Source organism: Drosophila obscura, unplaced genomic scaffold (assembly GCF_018151105.1).
Source record: "Drosophila obscura isolate BZ-5 IFL unplaced genomic scaffold, ASM1815110v1 contig_1, whole genome shotgun sequence".
NCBI classification, from domain to species: Eukaryota; Metazoa; Arthropoda; class Insecta; order Diptera; family Drosophilidae; genus Drosophila; species Drosophila obscura.
This window is the reverse complement of record NW_024542679.1, coordinates 6253752-6279243: the sequence shown is the minus strand read 5'-3', so window position 1 is coordinate 6279243 and position 25492 is coordinate 6253752. Positions and strand designations below refer to the sequence as shown.

Sequence of the window (25492 nt, the reverse complement as noted above, 5' to 3'; positions counted from 1 at the left end):
TGACGTGAGAAAACAGCCAGCAATGACAAAGTTTCGTTGGCACCAGCGGAAAAAATAATTATGAGAAATAAGCATGGAAAGCGATATGAGTGAGGCCCACCAACACGGCAACAAAGCGACAAAGCAGAAACAGCAAACAGAACCAGAACCAGAGCCAGAGCCAAAACCCGCTTCGAATGGGCATCAACTTTAACGATATTTAAATACAACACCCACCAAACGCGAAAAATATTCCGAGGAAAAGTGTTTTTGGGGGGAAAAATGTGTGAAAGACAAATGCAATTATGCAGCATTGCGGGAGAGCGGGGAGTGCTGTTCTGTTTGCTCTGGGCAAACAAAAACAGCGGGGGAGTGGCTCTCGTTTTTCGTTTCCTATTTATTAGAGCACAAGCGACAAAAGTGAAATGAAAATGCATATAAAACAAAGACTAAAAAATGCAAAGGTTTACATTTAAGATATACCCTTTAATCAGAGGAATACCCTTTACCTTCGGACTTGCCATTTGAGACAACAATAAGCCACAAAAATTTATTAGAAAATGTCAACAGAAAAACCATCAAAGTCTGTGGCATATGGAAATGCCATAAAGCGGCCGCGCGTACTAGGGTTAATATTTGCCTAGATGTGGCCGGGGGTTTGTGGGTTTGTCTAAGGGGTGTTTTTGGTGGGTGGAGTGTGGTGTGTGGACACAAACAAACAAGGTCAGTCTGCTTATTGTTTCGTCATACGTTTTTAATTAATTTAAATAACAACAGCCACAAGGAAACCACAATGCCAAAGCCTTGCCTCACAAAACAAAAAAGTATCAGAGCCATAGAGCTCCTCCCTCTCTCGCTCTCTCACTCACTCGGTCTCTGGAAAACTCACTCAAGAACAGCATATTCTCTTTTCCACACGCTCAATTTCTCTATCCCTCTCGCTCTCTCTCTCTCTCTGAGTCTCTCTTAGAGTGAGTTTTCGCCTGGTGGCCCTGGCCCCACACAATGACGTCATATATCCTACGTCCACGACAACGTCCTTCCCATTGTGTTTTGTGATAAATTTAACAGAATTTATGTTTAGTCATTCGTGAGTTGTACAGTTTACAGTTAGGTTAGGTTAGGACTGGGCTGGGCAGGGCAGAGCAGAGCTTTAGCTTTCAGTTTATTAATAGCTCTTTCGCTTGGTTTAAATTGGAGGAACACGATGGTCTATCATTCCCTGGGAGTGGAGTCGAGTCGAGAGTCGCTGCCTGTCCCTGTTCTCTGTGTGTGTGTGTGTGTCTGAGGCGAAAGTTTTTTTGGCCTGGTTTTGAGCGTTGAACCAAGTCAAGGTGAATCATGACGATGACCAGGGTATCATCCTCTGCATACATATGTTGGATGGGCATTATATTTATGGTTTATCTGCTTAAAATTGCCACAATTTTACAATTTTCGAGGGGGTTAGCTCCTGCTCTCCCTCAAGCATATGCAACGGATGGAAATTTGAATGCAGAAAATGCGAGAGAGAGGGAGAGAGAGAGAGACAGAGAACCGAATACAATGAAAATTGAAAATACAATTTTATCATGACAGACACGTACGAGTACGAGTACGAGAACGGAACAACAGCAACATTCAACATTAAACATTCCTCTCCACCTCCGCCACCAGCAAAAATTCTCAGTGGGGAAAATCCAAATCGGGAATCGAGCAGAAATAACAATCAGGCAGGAACAATATTTACTGCGTGCGCACCAAAGTATGCAACGAGAAAAAGTAGCGGACACATCCTATGGTAATGCGACTATGCAGATACCCCGCAAATCAAATCAAGTCAATCAATTATAGTAGCTTATTTTTTACAATGAATTTCCGTATTTGGATATTTTTTAACATTATTTAAAAATCGACCAAGTGTCATTCTCATAGCTATAAACTTGTGGAATCCACAAGAGCTCTACTCTCATTTTTCTTGTGTTTATACTCTCCCGTAAGCAGGAATAATAGACCCCCTCTACTCTTTGTCTGCCAGGGTATCAAAAATCAAAAACGACAAAGGACCAAAGGGGGGGCATAGAGGGAGTAGGAGAGATATGTATGTAGGGAATATAGCGACGTACACAAATATGAGGAGCGAACCAGCAATGACAATGTTTCAATATGACAACTTGGCAACAATTATATTCCAGGGAATGGGTGTGCATGTGCATGTGCATGTGTATGTGTATGTGCCTGTGCGTGAGAGATGCGTGTGGCCCGCATTTGAACAAGAAAATGGAAACAACAATGTCATTCAGGCAGGCGTATGGGAGAGCGGTTCAGCATTGCGTATGAGCAATGTTCAATTGAAAACTCATTCGATTCAAGTGACACAACAATGGGTGGTGGAGGGTGAGGAGGTACTCGTAGAGAGCAGAGCACCTGCGAACGACACCACAACCCACACCACACCCATCATCCGATCATAAACTCTTTTTGAAACAATCATCCTCACCCCCCACACAGCCTGCATAAACAGAGGTAGCAGAGATTATGGGGGAAATTTGAGGTAATTAGATGCCTGAGCAATCAGAGAACAAGAACAAAGTGGGCGTAACCGAAGCAACTAATTCTCATTCTCAGAAAAGAACCCTCGCCCCACCATTCAGAGTTTCATCTTCTGTGGGGGAAGCTCAAAACTCTTTCTGGAAAACAGTTTTAAATACAATTTTTGGGGAAACAATTTGGACCCTCTGGGAGCGCAGAAAAATTCCATAAGTTGCAACTAAAATGCAAAAACTTTTTCATGTACTGCAGAGTATTTGAGAAAAAAGAGTGAGTGGCGTAGAGTGGAGTGGCGTAGAGTTAAGTGGAGAATCCTTTTCACATTTTATCCCATTTCCCCATTTTCCTAGGCAATCAACGTGTGACGACGATACAAGTACTTTTTCACACAGCATGTGGCATGGTGGCAGCCACACTCTACCACTGCCACTTCACTCCCCTTCTCTATGCTATTTATCTTTGTGCCCACACCTACTACTACGACTACTACTTCGAGTATCTTTATCTTGTATCCCAGTTTCATCTTTATCTTTTGAATTAGCAAAAACTTCTATGGAACTATAAATTCAAGTATTTGCCTCACAAACTGAAACTTATGCGCGCCCCTCGTTCCCCGTGCCACAAACTGCGTAAACAGAAAGCTCAACATTATCGTCAACAACGAGGCGAGGGATGGAACGAACGAACGAACGAATGAAAGTGCTAAAGGTGTGCGCCCCATTTGATGCTGCCGCTGCTACACAGCAATGGGATGGGATGGGATGAGATGGGGGTGCAGCATTAGTGGACCCCGAAGCGCGTTGAAAGAATCGCTGAATGCAAGTAATGGCAGAAGGAATGGCACATACATTTATTCGTTAAGGCAACCGATGGGGGAAATACTCTTCAGAACGATTCCTTCATCATCCTATCTGCTCTATCTGTGGCAAACCCCACCTAATAGTCTATAGGTTGCCGCACATTTCGAGCTGTTAGAGTATCTCAAGAACTATTGAAATAAATACCAACAAATGGGCCAAAGCGTCATTCGTGCTCCATTTCCAAAGTTGCCTTCAGAAACTTTTGCTGGTTGCACTTGCAGCGCACTTCCGCCCCCATTTGTTGCCATTTTTTGTTGCAATTGAGAGGGCCAAAAGCAGAAACAGTTCGAGAAAGAGGGCCGGCACATGCCACGCCATGGCGTAGCGTGGCGCAGCATGGCAGGACAGGGCGTGCGATAAGCCAAGCACACAAATAAGATTACAACGCCCGCCAACCTCTGACCCCCCTCCCCCACCCACGCATACCCACTACCAGAACGATGGGGCCAGGCAACAAATACTCGTAAAGGCAAAAGAATTATTCGCGCTAAAAACTTTTTTTTGTTTTTAAATGCAGTCAAAAGCAAAAGTTCAAAACTAACCAACAAAAACACACAAAAAAAATGCACCAAAAATTGAAGGAGAAATAAACTAAAATATAGACATAATGAAAAAAGAAGGCACATAGAAGGAAAACCGTAATGAAAATACTTGCAGTAAAAAGTCAAGAAAATAGTAGAAACTGTTAAAACCGCCAAAAACAAAACAAATATTGAGAAAAAGTGTGAACAGAAAAAAAAATGAAAAGGCAGCGTAAAAAAAAAAGTTCCAAACGGAAAAATGCACCGAAAAAAAGTTCCAAAAGAGAAAAGTGGCAGCGGCAAAACGCCAAGTTAACTGGGGGTAAAATGTCCAGCGGCAAGAGTCATCCAAAAATCAAAAAAAAAAAAAAAATAGGGCAAAAGTCAGCAGCAGCACTCGCACTCGCGGCTAAAGAAAGTTAATCCTCCAATCACTGGAACTGGCACTGGCCCTGCTCCTACCCCATTTCACACAAAAGGAAGCAGGAGTGCCCTCTTTTCAGGATAAAATAGAAGGAAGGCCCCGAAGTGCGGAGTGAGGGAGAGATAGTTACTCTGGGCAATTACACAGGCCAAATGCCGACCAAACTGTCCCACAATTGACCCGCAAATTGGCCAGAAAACGTCAGGCGGCAGTGACAGAAACGTCCTGCATCTTGCCACACTCTGGTGCAACGCATTCAAATGGGAGACCAAGCATTGTGTCAAGGACAAACGTTTTGGGAACAGCTGGCAGGCTGCCAACAAAAAAAAAAAATAGCCCCTCCTTTTTCGCTCCTGTTGAGCCCCGAAACATTGGGGGTGGGGGGCCTGAAAGATAAATGAGAGTACGCCTCCACCAACTCTTGGACATCCAGCCAGCCAGCCTCTCTCTCTCTCTTTTTAGTGGCGACTTTTGGCCAAGGACAACAAGGACATCATCCTGTGTCCTGCAGCTGCTGCAATTTATGCAAATTCTAGCCCGCAATTCAAAGAGAGAGAAAGAAGCAAGAGAAGAGGAGAGAGTGTTAGGCAATTGCCACTTGCTATGTGTGTGATTTCCCTGCCACTGCCACTGCCTGGCCTGCTTGCCTGCCTTTTCCAGTCGTTCCTTCTGCAAATGAATTTCAATTTTCATTTCCATTTCAACTCAAGTGAAAGGCACAGGCCCCCGGAGGCGTAACGACTCCTCCTGCGACTCCACCAACCTCGCCTCTCCCTGTGTCTGCTGTTAAAGTGCAAGTTTTTCAATTAGTCAACCCAACTTGCACTTTTCTCTCGTCGGCAGGCAAATTGTTATTCAGCTTTTCAGTGTCCAAAAGGAGAATAGGATGACCGCGTCATTAAATCGCATTTTAGCCCTCAAATTATGTGATTCACGGGGAGGTGGCAGGCACCAACTACAAGTAATAATCATGGAAATTTGTGGTTTCCCCTTTCTGGAGGGTGAATATATGAATTTTATTTTCGGTATTTTTTTGAGGCAGGATATCAAACCATTTTAGAATTTAAATTATTCGACACTTTCCTGGAGTACTAGAGGGTTTCAGTATTTTGTATTTATGTACATATTTTGAATGCATCCACGGTCTATCTATCTATAATCTATGTATCTATCTATGATCTATCTATGTTCTCTCAAAGATTTACAACTATTTTAGATCTTTACTTCCCTTTTGTATATATCAAAACTGGTATTTTTCTTATTAAAAATTTTCTTTATTTGAATATATTTTCCCATAACATCTTCCCGTTTATATCGCTGACTTTCTATATATAAAAGAGAATCCTTTGTGTTGCTTTGTGTGTGGAAATGCAATAGCAGCAATAGCCAAGAGCTAATTTTCATAGCAGTAATTCTGTTCTCTAATATAACTCTAATCTTATAAACCTTTGATATGCGTTTCCTCTCTCATCTTTCACATACAATTACCTTTCATTCTTCTCCTACTCCTAAGCCCCACTTCCCTCTCCCTGACTTTCCTGATCTCGAATTATGTCATTTCCTGCTGGAAATTTGCCTTTGCCGCAGGGAGAGAAAAAGATGAATATGTACTCATAGAGAAAAGAAAAGCTAGATAAATAGTCCTAGAAACAGAGACACACAGAAATTCTCGTAAACGGGGGGAGGCGGAGAGATACTTGTAGTTGTAGTCGTCAGAGTGGATGTACAATTAAACTAAGCACAGAAACCACTTCCACAATGCACTTACAGACGCCACTATTCCCCCCAAAACATTCCTTTGCACCATCCTCCCCCCTACCTTCCCCCGCACCACCATTACCCTCCGCCTCGGTAGACGTTGCCGCAATTTAAATAAGCTTAAAAGCGCAACGAAGACTAAAAGCAAACTTGACTGAAATGCATTTCTCGTAGCCTCTAAAAAAGCCATACCAAAAAAGTCATGAAAGATAAGGGGGCTGGAGGGGAAGCAGGAGGGGAATCAGAAGGCGATGCAGAAGGGGAAGCAGAAGTGGAAAGCGAGAAGACAGTCCGAGGGGCAGGGCAGGGAGCAGTGCCTCGCTCAGAGTGTCAGCATATTGAATGCCAAATGAGCGATTAGCACTTGTCGTCGCCTTGTTGAAGCTTTTCGTATGCCATGTCTGCCACTATGTCGACCATAATGAAGGAGTGGAATGGGATCCTGCGGAAGGGAAGAGTACGGGGAGAGCAGAGAGGGAGGAGGAGCGTGGCTGAGATTCTGTTTGTTGGTTTTTCTTCTTCCCTTTTTTTTACTGATTTGCGCTTCAAATTACCAGACGACGGAAATGTAATTTGAATAAACTACGAAAGCCAAATGAAAATGAGTAAATGGAAAGCCAAAGTGAAGAAAAACTCGTTAAAATAATGAAGAAAGGGTGGGTGTGGGGGAAAATGGAGCAAGAGAGAGAGGGAGAGAGAGAGGCAGAACTGCAATCCAATTAATTGCGATTAACCTCTTATCGTAATAGGAATATGCTGCTGCTGCTACTGCTGCCACTGCTACTGGCTGTTGCAACCGCAAAACATGCCACACAAAATGCAATGCAATATCCCCCGTACCGAAAACCACAAATGGCAAGGGGCCTTTCGAGAGTCTGAAGCAAACAAATCATCATCTAAGCAGATGGAGAGAAAATAAGAGAGAGAGAGTGTGTGGTAGGGAGGGAGAGGCAGAGGCCTCAAAATCCATTAATATAGCATATGCAGAAAGGACACTCGACCACAGGACATGGCCACTAAAACTGTGCACCACTAACGAGGCTCGTGTGGCGAGGCTGTGTGCCATTGCCATTGCCATTTCCATCCAGCGTTCCAGACACAAGACCAGAGACAGTTGTCTAATTAAAAGCCAACAAACGGAGTTCCCAGAACCCAGAACTATACTGATAATGCTGGCCATAAGGAACAGGACTCTCCACAATTTGCACATCTTCATCTGCCGAATGGAAAGTGTGCAAAAAAAAAAAGGAAAACCACCTTTCATCATCATCCTCATTCGCCGCATTCGCATGACCATTCGCAGGGAAATGTGCAAACGAGCAATGTCATCAGCAGCACACGCACACACACACGGGAAAGGAAAAACACCCGCAAATGAAAATGACGGAAATTGTCAACGACGGGCCCTGTGACATTAAATATTGATAATAATATTTTTTTTGCACCTACCAAAAGAAATGCCACACAGCATGGGGCATATGGGTGGCACTTGTCTCCTCTGGTCTTCCCTTGCACTTTTCTTCGCGCAAGGACTTGCAGCTTTTCCTTCTCCGCTGCCTTGTCCTTCTCCTTGATTTTAATTAAAACTTATTTCCGTGCAAAAACTGAGTTTTTCCGCCTCAGCACGATGGAAAATGTTAATTAAAACGATGTTCCTCACATTATTTTCGTAAATGGATTTTCGTTTCAGCGTTTGGCGCGCACTTTCTGCGACGGAAAAGTTCCTTTTCTATTTTTTTGCTCTTTTATTTTGAGCCATGCGACAGGCTGAACGAGCAACGAGCATGTGATTCGAGTCGCGTGATTGCAACAGAATGTTGGGGCAGGACGAGAGTGCAGCGCACATGGGGCACGGAGACGCACTCAAACACAGCGAGAGCGCAAGAGAGCAAGAATGAGTGAAAAGTGTTGGGGAAATGAGTGAAAAGTACGTGCAAACGAGATAGAGTTAGAGTCTTGTTCTCATGGGATTATCAGTCATTTCGAGTCGAATAAAGTTGAGTTTTTTTTTTCAGAATTTTCTCCTATTTTAAGTTGACGTCATTACGAGTCGATTAAAACAGAGTTTTCTCCTCTTTTGAGTCACAGATTTCATCGCATTTTGAGTCGGGCGTACAGTCAAAAGACTTCGTCGACAAAAAATAAAAAAAAGACACTCTTCTTTCGGGTCAAATAAAGTCTGAGCGGGAACCACATTAAGAGCTTCGAATATATTTAAGAATTCTCTTAATTTTGGGCTAAATAAAAACCAAAGTTTTCCTTCCAATTCGATTCACGAGTAAAGTCACAATTTTCGCCTCATTTCGAGTCGAGTCGTAAACGTCCAACTTTGATTTTTTACTCGGAAAACTATCATTAAGAAAAAGGCAAAAAAAATGCCAAAATGCTTTCGCTAATTGACGTATGAAACACACACACACGCACACTATCCAACACTATGCTACACGTATATACATCGTCTGTCGTATATACTCAAGTATTGGATCCAAAGGAAAACTCCACGGGTTAAGTATACTGTTATTTTCCGCGACTAAAAACAAATTGGTTATTTGCGTGCGAAACGATTTGAAAAATACCTCGCAGAAAGGCAGAAAATGGAGGAAAGCGGGGGCACATAGGGGCACAAAGGAGCAACGTAATTCTCCGGTAATATGTTCATGATAAATTGCCCACCCAAAGAAAATGAGTTAAAATGGGAAATATATAAGCGATACCACGAAATGAAGGAATAGCTAGAAATAGTTGGCTGGGAAAAGGGGAAAATGCAAAAAGAATTTCAGGCACAAAAGTAGAGAAAGAGTTCCATGGAAAAGTGGAATATTTAGTAGGGGGAAAAAGAAACAACACTTAGCAGCAGGAAAAATCGTTTGAAAATTGCATTTTAATACATGGCAAAGGGTGAAAGAGAGGAGAGAGGTTTGGTTTTGGGGTTTGGTGTTTGGCCACACAATAAATCAATGGCAAGTCAATTTTGCAGGCAACACAGCCAAAACGGAAGTATAAATCGACTTAAAGCAGTGCCCAACTCCAACCCATGGGCGCCCTTTTGAACCTTTGAACCTGCAGCAGCAACCAACCAGCAGCAGCAGTAGACACCTGCAACTGCATCTGGGATCTGGGGATAGTACCTGGATAGTGCCATAGGATAGATAGCAGTTCAAAGGTGGGAAAGGAAACCAAAGCCAGCCAGGAGTAGTAGCAGACCAGCAGTCCGATGAGAACAGGAGTGTGCCACCAGGAGTCGCAGAGGTTTCGATTGGAAGCGTGTGCAAGTGGCATGGCAGGGGGCATTGCCACACAACACGTCATTAAACAAATTGATGCATGGCGCAAAACGTAGCAAAAGGGGTTATAGAAAAGGGCTTACAGTGGCACCTCCTGGGCAGGAATTCATTGAGCCAATGGGTCACAAAAGTTGCAACAAGCCATTGAGAAAAGTTCGAGTTCGAGTCAGTTTTTGGCAACAGCTTAAAGTGCCAGGGCAGTAGCAGCAGGAGCTGCAGCAGCAGCAGCTTAAGCAAACTCAAATAAACCTAAAGGGAGACCCCTGATATTGCTTTGAGTCAGGGACAACTTCCGGGGCTACATCCTTGCAGCCAACTGACAAGCGACAGATTAGCTTACAATTACAACAAAAGTGAGGCACTGCATGCTGCATGCTTCTGCTTCTGGCTGCTGTTGAAAGGTGGGAAAGCTGTGTTGATGAATAGAGCGGAGATGGATGTCTATGGGCTGTGGTTGTGGGGGCTCCAATATCTACAGAGTGGCAGAGACTGAAAGATAAACATTTGCAGCATAAAGTTCATGGAGAGAGGTTCCCTTGCACTATTTTACACTCTTAAATTGCACTCAAAAATTGGGATAATGATATACAAAAATAATATAAGGAAAGAGCATGCTTAAGATCTAACTAAAAGCAACAAACTAAACAGAAGGCTACATGCTTAAGACTTAACATAAAGCAGGACTCATGCTTAGGGCTGCAACTAACAGCAAAGATAATCCATGCTTAAGATTTAACTACAAGGTATACACACACATGAAAATTGGAAAATGGAAGAAGTAGAAGTTGAAGTAGAAGCCCAGGACTCACCTTGAGCTCAACAATCGTTCGGCCTCGGCGGCGGTCATGTCATCGGGCAGGCTATCCTCTCGAGGAATGGCAGCAGCAGCAGCAGCTGGTTCCACTGGAGCAGCAGCAGGTGCCACTGGAGCAGCAGCAGGTGCCACAGTAGCAGTAGCAGCAGCAACAGCAGCAGACGAAGAGGGAGGAATGGCTGCGGCCACACTGTGATTGACATGCACTTTGATCACCTCATCGACCACATCGTCCATCAGTTCGACACTATCGAGGCTATCGTTGCCAGGCATCATTCCCAAATGATTGAGTATATCCTCCTCATCCTCGCCGGCACTGGTGTCCGCGTACTCCAGGTCCTCCTGCATCTCCAGGGAAATGCCACCGCCATGTGCGGGTGCCCGTCGCTCCGGCAGAACAGGTGCCGCCTCCTCCTGCTGTTTGTGCATCTCCAGCACCTCCACATACTCCACAGTCAGGTGCTCATCATCATCCTCCTCCTCCTCCCCTTCGTCGAGATCCAGTTCATCCTCCTCTTCGTGCGCATCGATGGAGGCAATGGGCGCAATCCCCTTGACCAATGCGGTGCGTGCGGGCGAAATGGGAGGCGTGGATTTGGCACTGCCTCCCCCTCCACCACCACCGCTGTGCTCCTGGTTATTCCTGCGCCTTATGGGCGACACCACGCCCACTGGCGGCGAGTTGTATGCCACGCGATGCAACGGAGATCCATCGGCAGAGGGTGACTGCAGCAGGCCGCGTGGTGGTGCCGCTGGTGTCCCCTCCTGGAGATCCGTCTTGATGATCGCATAGACAGTGCTCGTCTCCTGGGCAAAGCCATTGGCGCCATGAAACTTGCGCTGCATATCCGTGACCTTTGCGGTGTCATAGAGCTCTGCCTCGGATCCGTAGACCTCCCGAGTCTCGCTGCCATCGGGATTGAGGCGATAGCCCACATCCACGTAGTGCAGGCTGTGGGGCTGCTGCTGCTGCTCTTCCTGTGACTCGCCCTGGAGTCCTTTGGCCTTCAGTTCCCCATCATCCTGGTTGCTGGCCGTCGAGATGATGCTGGGGGGACGCTGTCCGAGACCAGCGGCTGGCATTTGAAGGATAATGCTGCTCCGTTTGTTGGCCACACGCTGGGGCGAAGAGTTGTTGCTGGAATGTTGTTGCTGTTGCTGTTGCTGTTGTTGCGAGACGGCCGTTGATTCATCCACAGATTTGCGACCTGCAAATATAAAAGAGAAATAATATCGGTCAGAAGATGTCGGTCTATTTAAATGTCCATGATTGATGCTCGGACTCGAGACGCACAAGCGAATGCATCAAAAGAGAATGTCACAAAAAATTCAAAGAACAATTTACATGTCGTTCCATCAGTCCGCCACGATAATTCTTCCTCATTTTCACCCATTGGAAAACCCTTCAGATTCTGAATATTATTAACTTAAAATTTTATTTTAAATTTTAAAACTTTTAATCCTTGTAAATTTCTCTCCGTTCAAGGGACATCAATTTGGTCAAATCCGCTTGCATATTGATCAACAGATATATCCTTTCCGCAATGGGATCTCCCCTGTTCATTTTCTTCTTGAATTCGGCATCGTTGCATCTGTGTTGGCTGACAAATTGCCTGTAGTTCACAAGTTCACTCTCCATATAGGCGTCTGCTCCCTCGGATGTCTCACCGCTCAGCTCGCGATGAATGCACTTCATGAGGAAGCTCATGTCCGAGGACCGCGACAGTTTCGTCTGGGTGCCTTGAGATTTCTGGCGCATGGTGGGCTGCTGGTGCGCCTTCTGGCTTGATTTCTTGAACCCGTGCTCTTCCTGCATTGATCCTTTGATCGCCTGCTCCACGGGAAAGTCCTCGCTTCCCTCCCCATCAGCATCCTCATCTTCTCTGGGACCTGGACTAAATTTCATTTTCGTAGCATTCGATGCACTTTTATATTTAGATGATGAGGCCGCCTTTGCGAATTCCATTCTGTAGGAGTGTATTGGACTTTTAGTCCAAATTTCATCGTCAAAGTATTTCTTCTCATTGAAGGACACGGCTGCCTTGGGATGTGTTGGTTTGGCACGATGGCGCGAGACCATCGTGCCGGTGCTGGATCTCCGCTTCAGAATGGAACGTTTGGGCGCAGCAGAAGACGAAGGAGACTCTTTGAAGGCATTGCCCAAATCCTCAATTGTCTGCCCTGACGGGTTGAACTGTCTTCCTTCTACATTGCCCGCAATGAAGCGCGGGGGTGACCCGAAGGTGTCGAATTTTACTTGCGAGGGTCTTTGGTGTGGACCCGACTGTTCGGCCGCATGGGGCGGTGCCGGAAAGGTCAAAGGATCGTAGAATGTTTGCGTCTGTTCCACGAGTCGTAGAGATTCAGCCTGTACTTGGAGCTGGGCCTGGAACTGTTGTTCCTGTTGCTGGCGCTGCTCCCCAACGAACTGAGGGCGACCCAATCCCCTTGTATGCTCGATAAGATGCTGCGGCAAGCCCCTAAACGGATCAAAGGATCGATGTGGTCCACCCATCGAGGCAAACTGTTGCATCATCTTCGACGTGACCTGCATGGCACAGTTCGCGACCGTCTCCTGCACCAACGACCCATGATGCGAGGTGTCCGCAAAGTCAATCCACTCGAGCTCATCAGGGGGCATCTGGTCGAAGATACCGTAGAGGCGCTTCTGATTGAAACACACACTCAGTGCACTCATGTAGGCGTTGCGGATGCGCCCCTCGAGCAGCGTGCCGCACTTCATGGTCATCAGTTTATTGATCCACTGCGACGCGTATCTATACTCCTGCGATTTGATGTCGAATGCCTCCTCTGGCAGGGGGCTGCTGTCGAGCATCACAAAGAAATCATTGAACAGGAGATTCATCTTGGCATCGTAGACCGCCTCCTTGCGCGATTTCTCCGGCTGTTTGTTATTCTTCTCCGCATCTTTCTCGTTGGTTTGTTGCGGTTTCTGTGTCATCGTATTCCTGCGACTGCCACTCTTGCTCGTAGAACTACTTTTTGGCTTAATACTCCCCGATTTTTCCTTCAGTGTATCCCTCTTAGAGTCCTTCGCCTTTGATGGTCGATGTTGCATATACTTGGCATCGTTCCCAGGAGGGGAGCCCCAACGGCCATCAACTTTCCTTGGGGACAACATTATGTATGGGATTGGGAGATTTCTACCGATGTTCGTTAATTTGTGTGTTTTGTTTTACTGAAATTCTGAATATTTACATTTTCAAATGACCCAGAAATGTTTCGAAACTGAAGGAAGTATCAAGGAAGTAGCGGAATAGAGTATAGAAAGAGTGATATTTCACGGAAAAATTCTATGTTCTAGAGTCAGTGCTACAGAGCTCTCTAGGGAGATGGGGATGGGGATCTTGGCAGATCTATAGAGAGGGATCTGGGCAGATCTATAGAGAGGGATCTCGGGGAAAATTCTTTGTATATTTCTAGGATAGCTCTCGGTATATTTCTAAAGTAATTTATACAGAGTATAAGGAGAGTGGTACATATATCTGAGACGATGATTCATGGGGTGTATGTTTTGACACTTTCAATGAATTGTTTAATTAATTGTCTTTTTCCCCATTTCCCTCCATTTGCATACATTTTCTTAATTTATTTATTTATACACAACAATATTTCAATGTGGAAACACACAAATATACGAATATTGAATATTTTTAATGGATCAGAAAGCTAATCTCCCATTTGTACACTCTCTCTCTCGCTTTCTGGGATTTCTCTGTTGCTATTTTCGTCTTTTTGTTTTTTGCTTTGTGTCCGAGAAACGTTAAAGCTGTCAACGCAGTGGCATAAATATAGATTCTATATAGTATCTGTGAGATCTCTGACTGGATACACTACATTGGGGATGAATCCAGAGGGTCTTTTGTTGAACGCATTTTGGCATTGGAATCCATTTGAAGTTTTGATATCGTGCCAGAGGGATAATTGGGCATTTCTTTAAACAGTTTATAATAGATTTTATCGGTTATTTATGTGTTTATTTATGGGTTGAAACATTCCATTCCCCAATCCCATTGCCATTCCCCTACTAACCTCGACAAGCCTGACAAAGTTTCCGCAAGCTAAGACACATTTTTCTTTTTGGCTTTCACTTCACTTTACTGCACTCTTTTCTTTTCTCTCTCTTACTGTTTTCGATTGCACATATTGTCAGCACTTTTTGGGGATAATACATGTATAATTAGATTGATTTTTAAAGATATAGTAACCGTTGTTCGCTGAGCAAATCCCAAATAGAAATGGGGAGAGTAATAATAATAATAGAATAATTGTATCAGTAGGAATCTCTTTCACAGTCGCTTACAAAAAAAAAACAACAAGAAGAAAAAATACACTCTCAAAACAAGATCTACCGGTATATAGAAAGATTCCCCTGCTCGTGGTGAAGAAGCCTCTAAAAAATATACGATAAAACATCTAAAAGACGGACTGAACAATGACTAGTAATTTTCCATGAAAGAGGGCCATGCAACAACTGTGAAACATCGCTGGAAAACTGTTGATTATTATAGAGTAGGAATAGAGGCAGAATCCTACACTACAACCGCATCCACAATTTGGTCCCTAAGCCCCACTCACTACGGGATTTGGTCTAACCACAAGAGTCTCTCCTTCGCTACTGCTGCCTCCCGCTATCGCCCGCTACCTCCCGCTGCTGCCTGTTGGCCTGGTCAAGTGCTGCACTGCACCCTGGCGTATACTTAATGCCAATTAGAGATGCGTGCGCTTTTAATTAAGAGCAGCAATGAATACTTAATGGGAGTGACAGAGACAGACAGCAAGCAGGCAGAAGGAGAGAGATAGACAGATTGGCCAAGGCCAATTCGGCGTATGTGTAATGTTCTGTTTTCGGTTCAAGTAAATAAACTTGGATGAAAATTCAAGCCAAAACCGAAGGTCATTCGCGTTCAGGCAACCAAACAGAGAGGGGGAATCACAGATAGAAAAAGAGCTCATATCAGAGAGAGAGAGAGAGATAGAGAGCGAAAGAGAGGTAGCAGAGATCGACAAAGACAGCGCCGCCATAAACAAAACGCAATTGAAATCGATGAAAATTGGAGAGGGGTGGGTTGGGTGAAAAGAAAAAACCAGCATCCACATCACATCACACTTTTGTTCGTAACTTTTTTCCGATTTTTCTCCCATTTTGCGTTCAAGTTTTTCCCCGATTCTTCCCTTCCCCCTTTTTCACCGTGTGTGCTTTGGTATAATGAGATGCGAAAATTAATGAAAAACTCGGCCAAAAATACATTCTCTGTACAAAAAAGAATAAAAAAAAAAACAAACAGAACAAAAGACAATTAATGAGAGAAGTAACAAATGGCAAATCAAACGAGGAAAAGAGAAAGGGAGGGAGCGAGAGAGGACAAATTTGCGTAAAAGTTTTAAATAAATCAATGATTTATAAATAAAGTGGAAAAACTGCACGGAAAATTCACAGAGTAATTGAAAAAAAAAAGGCATCTCGAGTATGCATCGAACGAATCGATTGGATTTTCTCCAACGGAGAATCTTAAAAGGCAGAGAAATAGAGAAATCAAATTAAAGTTGAAAAAATAAATGGAAGAACAAATTGGGCAAGAGAGTAGAGGCCATAGAGAAAGAGAGATAATGCAAAGAGAAAAAAAGAACACAGGAAGGGAGATGCATTTAGTAGTTTCCTAAACAACAACAAAAAGAACACTCAAATATGCACATGAAAATGCTAAAATAATTGTTGGAGAAACCACAACAAAGAGAGCGACAAATTAGACAAAGATAAAGGGAGAAAAGTGAAAGAATGAGGATGTTGAAGAAGGTGGACCAGGGCAAGAAAAATAGGGAGTACCAGGAGTCTGAGGAGGCAGGGCAAATGTCAAGAAAGTCACAAAGCGAAGACAATTTTTGTGTACCGAAGCTATTGATACCTTTGGCCCATAGATCGATATTTTCTTCCCTTGGTAATATTTTTGTTTATTCTGTTTATAAAAATCGCTAAAATTTGCGGCCATCTATGATATGGTTATCATGGTGATCGCTGCTTCTCTTTCAAACTTTCAAACATCTGTTCAAAACCATGAGAAACTAGATTCAAGGGTATCAAAACGGAAGTTGCTGTCAAAATGTGTCAAAACGAAAGGCTAAACCAGACAAAATGTGGGGAAAAGATGCAAGGAGACTGACAAAATACAAGAAAGAGACAAAGACGGCAAGCAAAAAGAGGGAGAGGCAGCTGCATGCAGCATGTGACAGCAGATTTAGCAAAAGTCGCCTGCCTGTCGCTGCCTCTTGGATTCCCTTGGTTCCTTGTGTTGGCATTTGTGTGCCTGTTGGTTAGTTAGGTCAACTTTCAAATTCCCCAAAAAGTCCTGACAATGCAGATGCGAATACTCATACACATACACGAACAACAGGCACATAATGAAAACGGCAACGCAGCAACGAAGACAAAAGGAGAGTCGTCTGTGTCTGCGGTGAGAAGAGGAGTGGCAGAAGGAGCTGCTTGCAAAACAGCTTACGAGGCAAAAATTACTTATAATATCTAAGCAAAACTAGCAAAGAAAATAAACAATAATTTAGATCAGAAATCCATTCTTACTGTACAAATATAGCATTAATCATAGAAGAAATACAATTTTAAGGAACAACTACAACATTTTCACTGAAACTTATAAGCCAAAAGTTCCTGCTGCTTGTTTTGTTTTCAATATTTATGGTTTTCATAATTAATCGAAAGCAAAAGCCAATATAAATTTATTAGGCGTGAATTCTAAATTCCAGTGCAAATTCCTTTAATTAATTGACAATATCTTAGACATTTCACACAATTCGATGGTCGAGATGCCACGCAAAAGGAATACCAAACATCTCAATGGATTGCACATGGAAAATCCATGGCAGATATACAGATACGAGTATCTTACAACCTCTCAAGTGTTCACTGGAATGGGGGGGAATGAAGCCAAAAACTGCAAACACATGACAATTGCAAACATTTTTGTGTGTGTGTGTGTGCGGAGATGTGTGTGGTATGTGTGGATTCTTTTTTTCTTGTTTCTGTTTTTTTTTTTTGCATACAATTTCAAATTTGAAAATAAACTCGGGTGAAAGCGAACCAGCATCAGCCGTGTAGAAGAGAGGCAGTAAAAGGGGAAAAGAAAAACCAGCAAAAGTGTCAGACAAATATCTAAGAAAATGGGCAGAAGAATGGGAGGAATATCTTTAAACGTTTTTTCTTTCATTCTAGACAATGCCAACAACAATGTCTGTGGCGCTGCCTGTTGCCATGCCGCAAGAACAAAAACTCTGCCACCACACATGGGAATGCATTTTTTGAATATTTTCCTGCGACTCACTCGTGTGTGTGTGTTTTTTTGTGTGTTTTGTGTCGCACCACAACAAAATACAAAACACAAAAAATAATCGCACTCGAAGGAGTTCGCTGAACTGCATTCAAGATCCACAACAACGAAAGATCAAAGATTATTTAAGTAGAAAATTAAGAGATACTCCATATTTCAAGATCCTACAAAAAGAAAGATATATGTATATAAATCTTTTGGAATATTCAGAATATGTTTTTCGATCTTTTGATATCGGGGCACCCGATTCTGCCCTGTTGCCACTTTATATGTAGCTTCTTGATTTTTCGCCTTTTCTCCATATTTGTACTGTTTGTCTCGTTCCTTTCCTTTTACCTAATTTTCTAACGAACTTTGTCAAACGATTCTCCGCACTCGCGTGCACTCGGCAATAGTATTATCAAATACACTTATGGAATGGTGAAAGTCTTTCCAATCTACCTGGCACCTACCACTTGTAGTATTCTTGCACACTTTTAATCACTGAATTCGGCAGTATATTCTTCTGAATGAATTAAAAACCAACACCTTGCAGTGGGGCCAATCACATTGGAACTGAAAGACAGCCCCTCCAAAGCCCCATCATAGCCCCGGAGACGAAGCCAGAACTCACCGCAACATTCAAGACATTTCCAGACCCAAAAAATACGAAACTGAAACCAGAGCTCCGAAGAGAGGGTGGGAGAAAGAGGATGGATCTGTTTCTGTTATCACTAGACCCTGAAAAATCTGTGCGACACCTCACGTGCCCCTCACAAAATACGAGAAGAAACCCTCTAGAATTCTAGAATCACGACCCAAGCGAATGGTTACTATATGGAATATTTTTCATTTTCGTATAATTTGTTTTGATTCATTTGAATTTTTGTATTTTTTTTTTATTCATTTGTTCAAGGTTCAACAAATTTGTTTGGGGTTTCGCAGGTTTTCACTTTTAATAGATACGAGAGATTTACTGTAGAGATTCGCATTCTGGTTATTATTTTTTTTGTTAACGATCCGATTCCGAGTAGAATTATAATACGAAAATTCTAGCCCGCTTATCAATGGAAACGCCACCGTAACGCGAAATCAACTGAAAAGATCCGAAGCGGAGAAAAGTTTTTCAGCATCCCATAGAAAGAGAAAAACGCAGAGAGAGAAAGATCATTTGGGGATCATTTCTCTCTTTTGGCAAATTGCCCGTTGCGTGGTGGCTTGTTGGGGCCAGACATGTGGCAGCCAGCCCCCAAAGTTCCGTTTGTCATGCCCCACACACACAGGGTGCTCCAGTCGGCACTCCCCTGCTCGTGCGAGGGCCGCCGCGCCACTTGTCAAACTGCCAGATTGCAAAATCCGCCAAAAACACCAAAAACCAAATGTTGGGAAAGGCCAGAAATGTTCTCTCTCTCTCTTTCGGTGTCTACGGTGGGTGTCATGGATGCCACCGAGGAGCCAGAGGGGTAGGGGGGCGCGCACACATCACTCAAAAGTCGAGACAAATTTCGGGCTAGTGATCGTCGGTGGGGGAGAGATAGAGGCGCCTGTATTCATCTAATTATAAAATGGGAAATTAACTGAAAATAGTTTCTACGAATTTCTTTAGAGAAATTCAACTAGCGAAATTCGGAAATGATTTTTGGAGCAAGAGAATACACGAGAAGTACAATATAAAAATACAATTTTTATGGCACAAAAGTTCAGAGCCCAACGGCAGCGAAAGGTAAATCAATTTTACTTTTAAATGGCGACATTTACACCGGGCAAAGAAAATGTCTTTTTCTTACGAAAATGTGGCATCATCAGCGTTTTTGACGTGAAAACATTTGTCAGCTCATTTTCGCAATGGACGTCATCAGTGCCGGGGAAATCTTGAAAAGAAATCAACCGAAAAACTAGACAACAGACAGAGGACCACAGGCAGGAGGGACAGGCAGAGGAAAAACTAGCCACCAAATGTAGGGTGACGCGAGGTAGAGGAGGGAATACTACTGATAAATGGACAATGGTGGCTGCTCATTCTTGGGTGGTCAATGCGACACTTGGACCAAACTATGCGGACAACAAAGCAAACGACAGACAAACAGAGAAACAGATAGGGGAGGGAGTGACGGGCAGGCAGAGAGAGAGACGTTGCGAAATTGTCGGCAAGTGGCTGTCAAAAACCCACGCATCTGTCATTGAAAATGCTGCTGTCGGGGAGGGGTAGGGGTAGAGCAACGAACTCTCGAGGCAGAATTAAGCAAAGAAAAACGTGCAATCATTTTTCTCAATGAAAATAATTTGAAAATAAGTTGACACCAGCGACAGCTGTTGGTTGTTAGCGGCACTAACGATGAAAGCTTTTCAATGAACTTTTCACTTTTTCCAGTTTAATTTGAAACTTTTGGAGGGGAAACTGAAAGCTTTTTGCAAGAGATTTTTAACCATGTGGCAGCGCTGTCAGCTGAAAGCTTATTTTAAGCGAACTTCCAATGAAGTGGCAACGCTTTTTTAGAGGTGGACCAAAATGTAAACAGAAAAAGGTAAACAAAGGAATCGTGTCTAAAATCAAGGATTATTGGCCTTTTACTCTAACGGTTTGAGTAGAGGAAGATAGAGAGAGAGAGCAGGAAAGCGCTTGTGTTTAGTATGTAACGGCTATCAGGGTGCATCTAACGCAAGTTCACTTTTTGCTCTTAATCTTTCTGTTTAAAATGTTGATTGCTTTCTCTGGCATAATTATACCTCTCTCCTTGTGTAATTATACCTTTTTCCGAACTGTGTTCTCACTCTCTGTCCGTTTTGCCTGCCCCTTCTGACTGCTCATGCTGCACCCCATTTGAATCCCATACCAGAGTTTCCTGCCCTTTCTCTGCTCCAACAAATTGTCAATATTTGAGAGAGCTTTAATTTGTGATAAATAATACCTTCCGTTTGGGATTAACCAGTAGAAAATAAAGTGATTAAATATTAGCCGACCTCTCCCCTCGAACTTCCCATAACAGCACACTTCACACCCCCATCCCTGTCGTCACAGCCCCCCACAACATGTCTCTTTTTTTGTTGATTTTAATATAAAGTGGAGCACAAAAAGAAGCAGCGGCAGCGTCCACATAATTTATAGCCAAACACAGATACATACAAAAACATTTGGGGTCTCCTCTGCTCCCCCTTCCCTTCCATCCCATCCAGCCCCCTCTCATAAGAGTTGTAGTGTAGTGGATGAATAGTATTTTCCGTTGTGTTATTTATAAACTCTTGGATGTGACAGACGACAGGCGAACCATTCAAAAATTGTGCCATGCAGCACCAAAGCCTAGGCCTTCGGTTTGGGGCTCCCTTTCCCTCTCTTCCGTCTCTTTCGATCGCCCTCTTCCGCCACAGCCCATTCCCCCATTCATGTGTCCCTGTCATGTCTCAACTTTTGACAGTGCCATGGGTGCTGGGTATAAAGGGTATATGTATATCGTATAGAGTGCAGGTGTAGGGTATGGGTGCAGGGTATAGGGGCTGAGTGTATGATGGGTGTAAAGGTACGATTACGAATGGCGCTTAGCATATGACGAGTGCTGTGTCAGCGCATTGAAAAGAGCACAGAAGAAGCAGCCAAAGAAAAGTAAGTAAAATATGCGAGACGTCAAAAGGAAAACAAGAAATAGCCAGAGGCTTGCGCAAGAGGGGGGTTAAAGGCAACCTTTCAGAAGTTAAGCAGGAAACAGAAGGAAATGCAAAAACTTACGCTGATTAGTCTTCGAAAATAGCCCAAAATTTCAAAGAAAATCAGTAGCCTACAAACAGGAGGAGGGGTTCAAAAATATCAAAGAAACAGGAGTCTCCACTGCACATGAAGAAAATTGCCAGGAATGTCAGTCTTTTTTACCCATCAAATCCTTCCTTTACTCTGTTTGAGTTTAATTTGAACTTCCATCGTTCCATCCACACTGCCTGCCTGTGGGCCTACACCAACATCCATCCATCCATCCCCCCAGCAGATACTCCAATCGACTGGAGTTCATTACCTTACGACATCTCCCTCCCCCAAGCCCACAATCCTTCAACCACTCAACTGGGAAATCAATAAATCAAGGTGAGCCACGCCCCCACACTTCAGACACACTGCCATTTATGAATTAAAAACAGAGCCTCTCTATTCATCCACTCATCCACTGCTCAACAGATAAGCAATGCAATCATCAGCAGAAGAGCAGCAGAAGAGCAGCAGCAGCTCTGGAATTGAGAGTCGACAGGGGAAAGGCAGGCGGAAGCTGGGGGTCTGCAATTTCAATTTTGTAATCAGCCATAGAAATCAGCAGAGGAAAGGAGAGCAGAGCAGAGCAGAGCAAAGGGTAGAGCGCAAAATAGAGCTGATCCGAGCAGCAGAACCTAGGAGGGCATAGAAGAGGGCCAGAGAGCGAGGAGCGAACGCATCATTGAATTCTTAATCTGGCATTAATACAATTTTATGTATGGAGCGCGGAGAGGCAGAGCAAGGAGAGACGCAGAGGGAGTGAGGGATCAGGGGAGCGGGAATCCCAACAAAATCCGGAAAAAAAAAAAAAATAGACAACGACGACGAGCCTCGGACCATGAAGATGGGACAACGAGACGACAGATTGTGAGCATTGCACTCCATAGGCTCCAGAACTGCATTCAGAGGAGGAGCAGGAGGAGGGGTGAAGGTTCGCTTGGAATGTCGTCGAGCCGTTGTCGCTGTGGCTGGCGTTCCTCTACATTTTCTCTCTCTCTCTCTTTCGCTCTCTATGTCTTGTTGGGGGGCTGCATTTGATATGCCTGCCTGGTTGACCCATATTGGAATTTGCCTCCAGAGTCTCCGCCAGAGTTGCAGCCACAAAGTAAGCGGCAGAGAGGGAGGACGCAGCAGAACGGCAGAGCGGAGGAAAAGAGCGAAGAGAGGAGGAAGAGGAGGTGTAGTAGGACTGCAAGGCGGAGTTGGGGCGGTGATATACAAGTCACGATTTGTACGCCGCTTAGAAAAACTTGTAATGAATGTGGGATGCAATGAAATAGAATGGCATGGCCCAAGGGGGAGGGCAAACCAGGAGACTCAACTCCACACTGCACAATGAAGTCGCGAGACCTGACACACACACACACACAAAGAGAGAGAGAGAGAGAGATGCAAAGGTGTTTGAACTCGAGCACAAACAAAGTTCAAAAGTTCTCCCAGCTCCAAATGAAGCAAGTTTTCAAGAATGACCTGAGAATGCACTTCTGGGTCTCGAAATTATAAAGGCTAGCAATTATATTTTAACAAAGGAAGGAAGGCAGGCAGAAGGAAGCGGCAGAGGAAGGAAGGAAGTGCATCCTAAGGAAACTAATGCGAATCCAACAAAAGCTAATCCAAAGCAAGTTTCAATGGCATCCAAAGGGAAGACCCTGAAGACTCCAATTCATAAGTAAATAAAAATCTTACCTTCAATTTCGCTGCGCCGCCGCCTTGGAACACTGTTGTAATTATTGTTATGATAGTGCTCCATCAGTTCCGACTTCTCTGTGGACTCGTTCTCCTGCTTCTCATCCTCCGTGTGTACGGGGGAGGAGGGGCCCGAGGAGGCGCTGGCCACCGGCGAGCAGGAGGCCGCCGAATTGGTGCTGCCACTGAGACCGTTGCCGTGGCCTGTGACTGCCGCATCCAGGGAGCCCCGCTTGGCCGCCTGCATGATGTAGGCGCTGTTCGAGGCGCTGCTGGTGGGCGACGTGCAGGAGGAGGGCGTGGAGCAGTTGGTGAGGTTGGCCGTCTGATCCTCAATCAGATCGATGGACTTCTTGCGCGGCTTCTCGGGCGGTATGGGTGCCGCCTGGATATTCTGTTGCTGCTGCTCCTGGAGCAGGGATCGCTGCATGGCCGCCGTCACGGCCGCTGACTTGGCGGGCGGCGGTGGGGGCGACGGCTCCACAGCTATCTTTGTGGGCGACGAGCGCACCCGCTCCGGATTGAATTTCACCGGACTGACATTCTTTGGCTTCACCGCCGGAATGGGCGGCAGTGGCGGCGACTTCACAGGACTCCCAATCTTTCCGCTCCGCGGCTTAATCTCCGGCGGCGTTTGATTGGGGGCATGCCGCATGGGCGGATTGGGACTGGCATTCGGCGGCGGCTCCATGGCCGGCTTGGTCGTGGCCTTCTCCCCACTGTCCATGATCAGCCCGGTTCCCGGGACCGTGCGTATGATGTCGCACCGATTCAGATCGCTGTGGGTGCGCGTCGTCTTTGTTTTGGTGAAGTGCGATGTCCACTTTTTCTGCTTCTCGATGAGCTCCCGCGAATTGAACTTCCGCTCTGGCTTCTCCGGCTTATCGCCCCCGGAGCTGGCGAAGAGTGCACTCACAGATCCTCCAGTTCCTGGTGGCGGGGTCACCTCCTCGCTACCGCCGCCGCCGCCGCCGCCGCCGCTGGCCTTCAGGCGCGAGATATTGTGCTGCGGATACTTCACCACCGATGTGGGTGGCGTCTGGGACGATGGCTCCACTATAAACTTGCTGTTGCTCAGCCGCTGCTCTGGCGATCCGTTCTGTGCTGCCACCGAGGCGTTGTTATTGTTGTGAATGAGCGACACGCCCGAGGGGAAGGGCGTGCGTCGCTTGGGCGGCGACTGCGAACGATCCGAAGAGCGGGACGACGACCTATCCGAACCGTCGCACAGATTATCCTCCCGGGAACCGCTTCTCAGCAGCCTGGAGCTCACATTCGAATTGGACTCGACGCCAAGCTTCTCGAAGAGTGCTCTGGCATTGTTGAATCTCGCCGAATGGGATGGAGCGCCGCCGCCACCGCCAGCTGTTGCTGCTGCATGTGCGGCTGCCACGGCTGTCAGCTGCTCCACCGGCTGGATCTCGATGGGTTTCCGCTGGAAGATGTTCGCGATTTGGCTCACCTTACCCACGGCAGCCGGCGTGGGGGCATGGTGCATGGGCTTTTCCATACTGCAACTGCAACAAAAAGAAGGGGAACAACTATTGATTATATCAGAAATGGTAGGTACGATGTGGTTATCTCTATGACTAAACCACTGAACTGATAGCAGCCGCGCCCCAAATGAGTCGCAAAACAGATCAAATCGAAGCGACTAACTTTTTACGATTATTGTGGTTTGTTTTTGCTGGTTTCGTTGGTTTTGTGGGTTACCTTTGCCATTTTATTTGTCTCCCATAGATTTGACTGACACTTTCCCAAAAATAGGCACAATTTTCACCTTTACTATTTTGTTTTTTTTTCCGTGGATATTATCTCGCATAAAATTTTATGATTTTTTTTTTTGCTTTGTTGTATGTTTATTATTTTTTCTGCACATCAAACACAATTAATGGCACCATTGATGGCTGATGGACCCTTCACCTACGGCTGGTACGGGTGTTCGGGTGTGCGTTACGTTGTGTGTGAAAGTCTTCGAAGAAGTGAATAAATTAGTTGTTTTATTTGTGCTTTCGGGCCTGCAAAAGAGCGGAAGAGTGGCCAGAGAGAGAGAGAGAGAGGTGGCATTGCCAGCTAAAGGCGCTTTCTTGCAGAGAAAATTTCAGAGAGCGAAAGAGACGCAACAACGAAAGCAACATTTGCACAGGTATTCGTTTCACCCGCTGATAGGGTAATGCTCCAACTGTTATCGACTTTGGCGGTACATACGAGTATTGATTTACGTTAGGCTAGGGCTACATTTGGCTACATTGGCTTATGGAGGTGCCCAACAACGGATGGAAGTGTATTCAGATTGGGTTTACTTTTCAACAGCAGTGTAACATATAACAGTTACAGTGTATAACAGTTACAATTTATAACAGTTACAATGTATAACAGTTACATCGTAATAATTTCAAAGTATAACAGTCAAATAATCATACAGTAAAACAGTCATACAGTAGAGCAGGGATACAGTAGGGAAAATATAGCGCAACAATCCTTCAGCCTCGAAATCCACATTCAATGAATAGTTTCCCTTCAAATCCTTAGTGTCTCAATACCCGGAGTACAGCAGTCGTTTTGTG

The 25492-nt window shown here is 44.8% G+C and overlaps 2 protein-coding genes across 21 annotated transcripts in view; both read right to left on the bottom strand.

Annotated features, from left to right (window-relative positions):
• LOC111067572 overlaps nucleotides 1-25492 on the bottom strand; it is a 57183-nt gene that overhangs the window by 10855 nt on the left and 20836 nt on the right. For 17 of the 20 annotated variants that reach the window (XM_022356723.2, XM_022356716.2, XM_022356722.2 and 14 more), the window contains exons 3-4: nucleotides 22926-24442; nucleotides 10165-11377 (exon numbers count right to left, since the gene is read on the bottom strand). In XM_022356723.2, the coding sequence (XP_022212415.2) occupies nucleotides 10165-11377; nucleotides 22926-24435 (2723 nt within the window). In that variant the 5' untranslated portion in view covers nucleotides 24436-24442. Of the gene's footprint in view, nucleotides 1-10164; nucleotides 11378-11514; nucleotides 11608-14222; nucleotides 14313-22925; nucleotides 24443-24638; nucleotides 24844-25492 lie in introns of those variants that run through there. The other 3 variants (XM_022356717.2, XM_022356736.2, XM_041594514.1) reach the window with 3 other exon arrangements.
• LOC111067573 lies at nucleotides 11626-13417 on the bottom strand. The gene has a single exon (XM_022356737.2). The coding sequence runs from the start codon at nucleotides 13309-13311 to the stop codon at nucleotides 11626-11628; it is 1686 nt and encodes a 561-aa protein (XP_022212429.2). The 5' UTR covers nucleotides 13312-13417.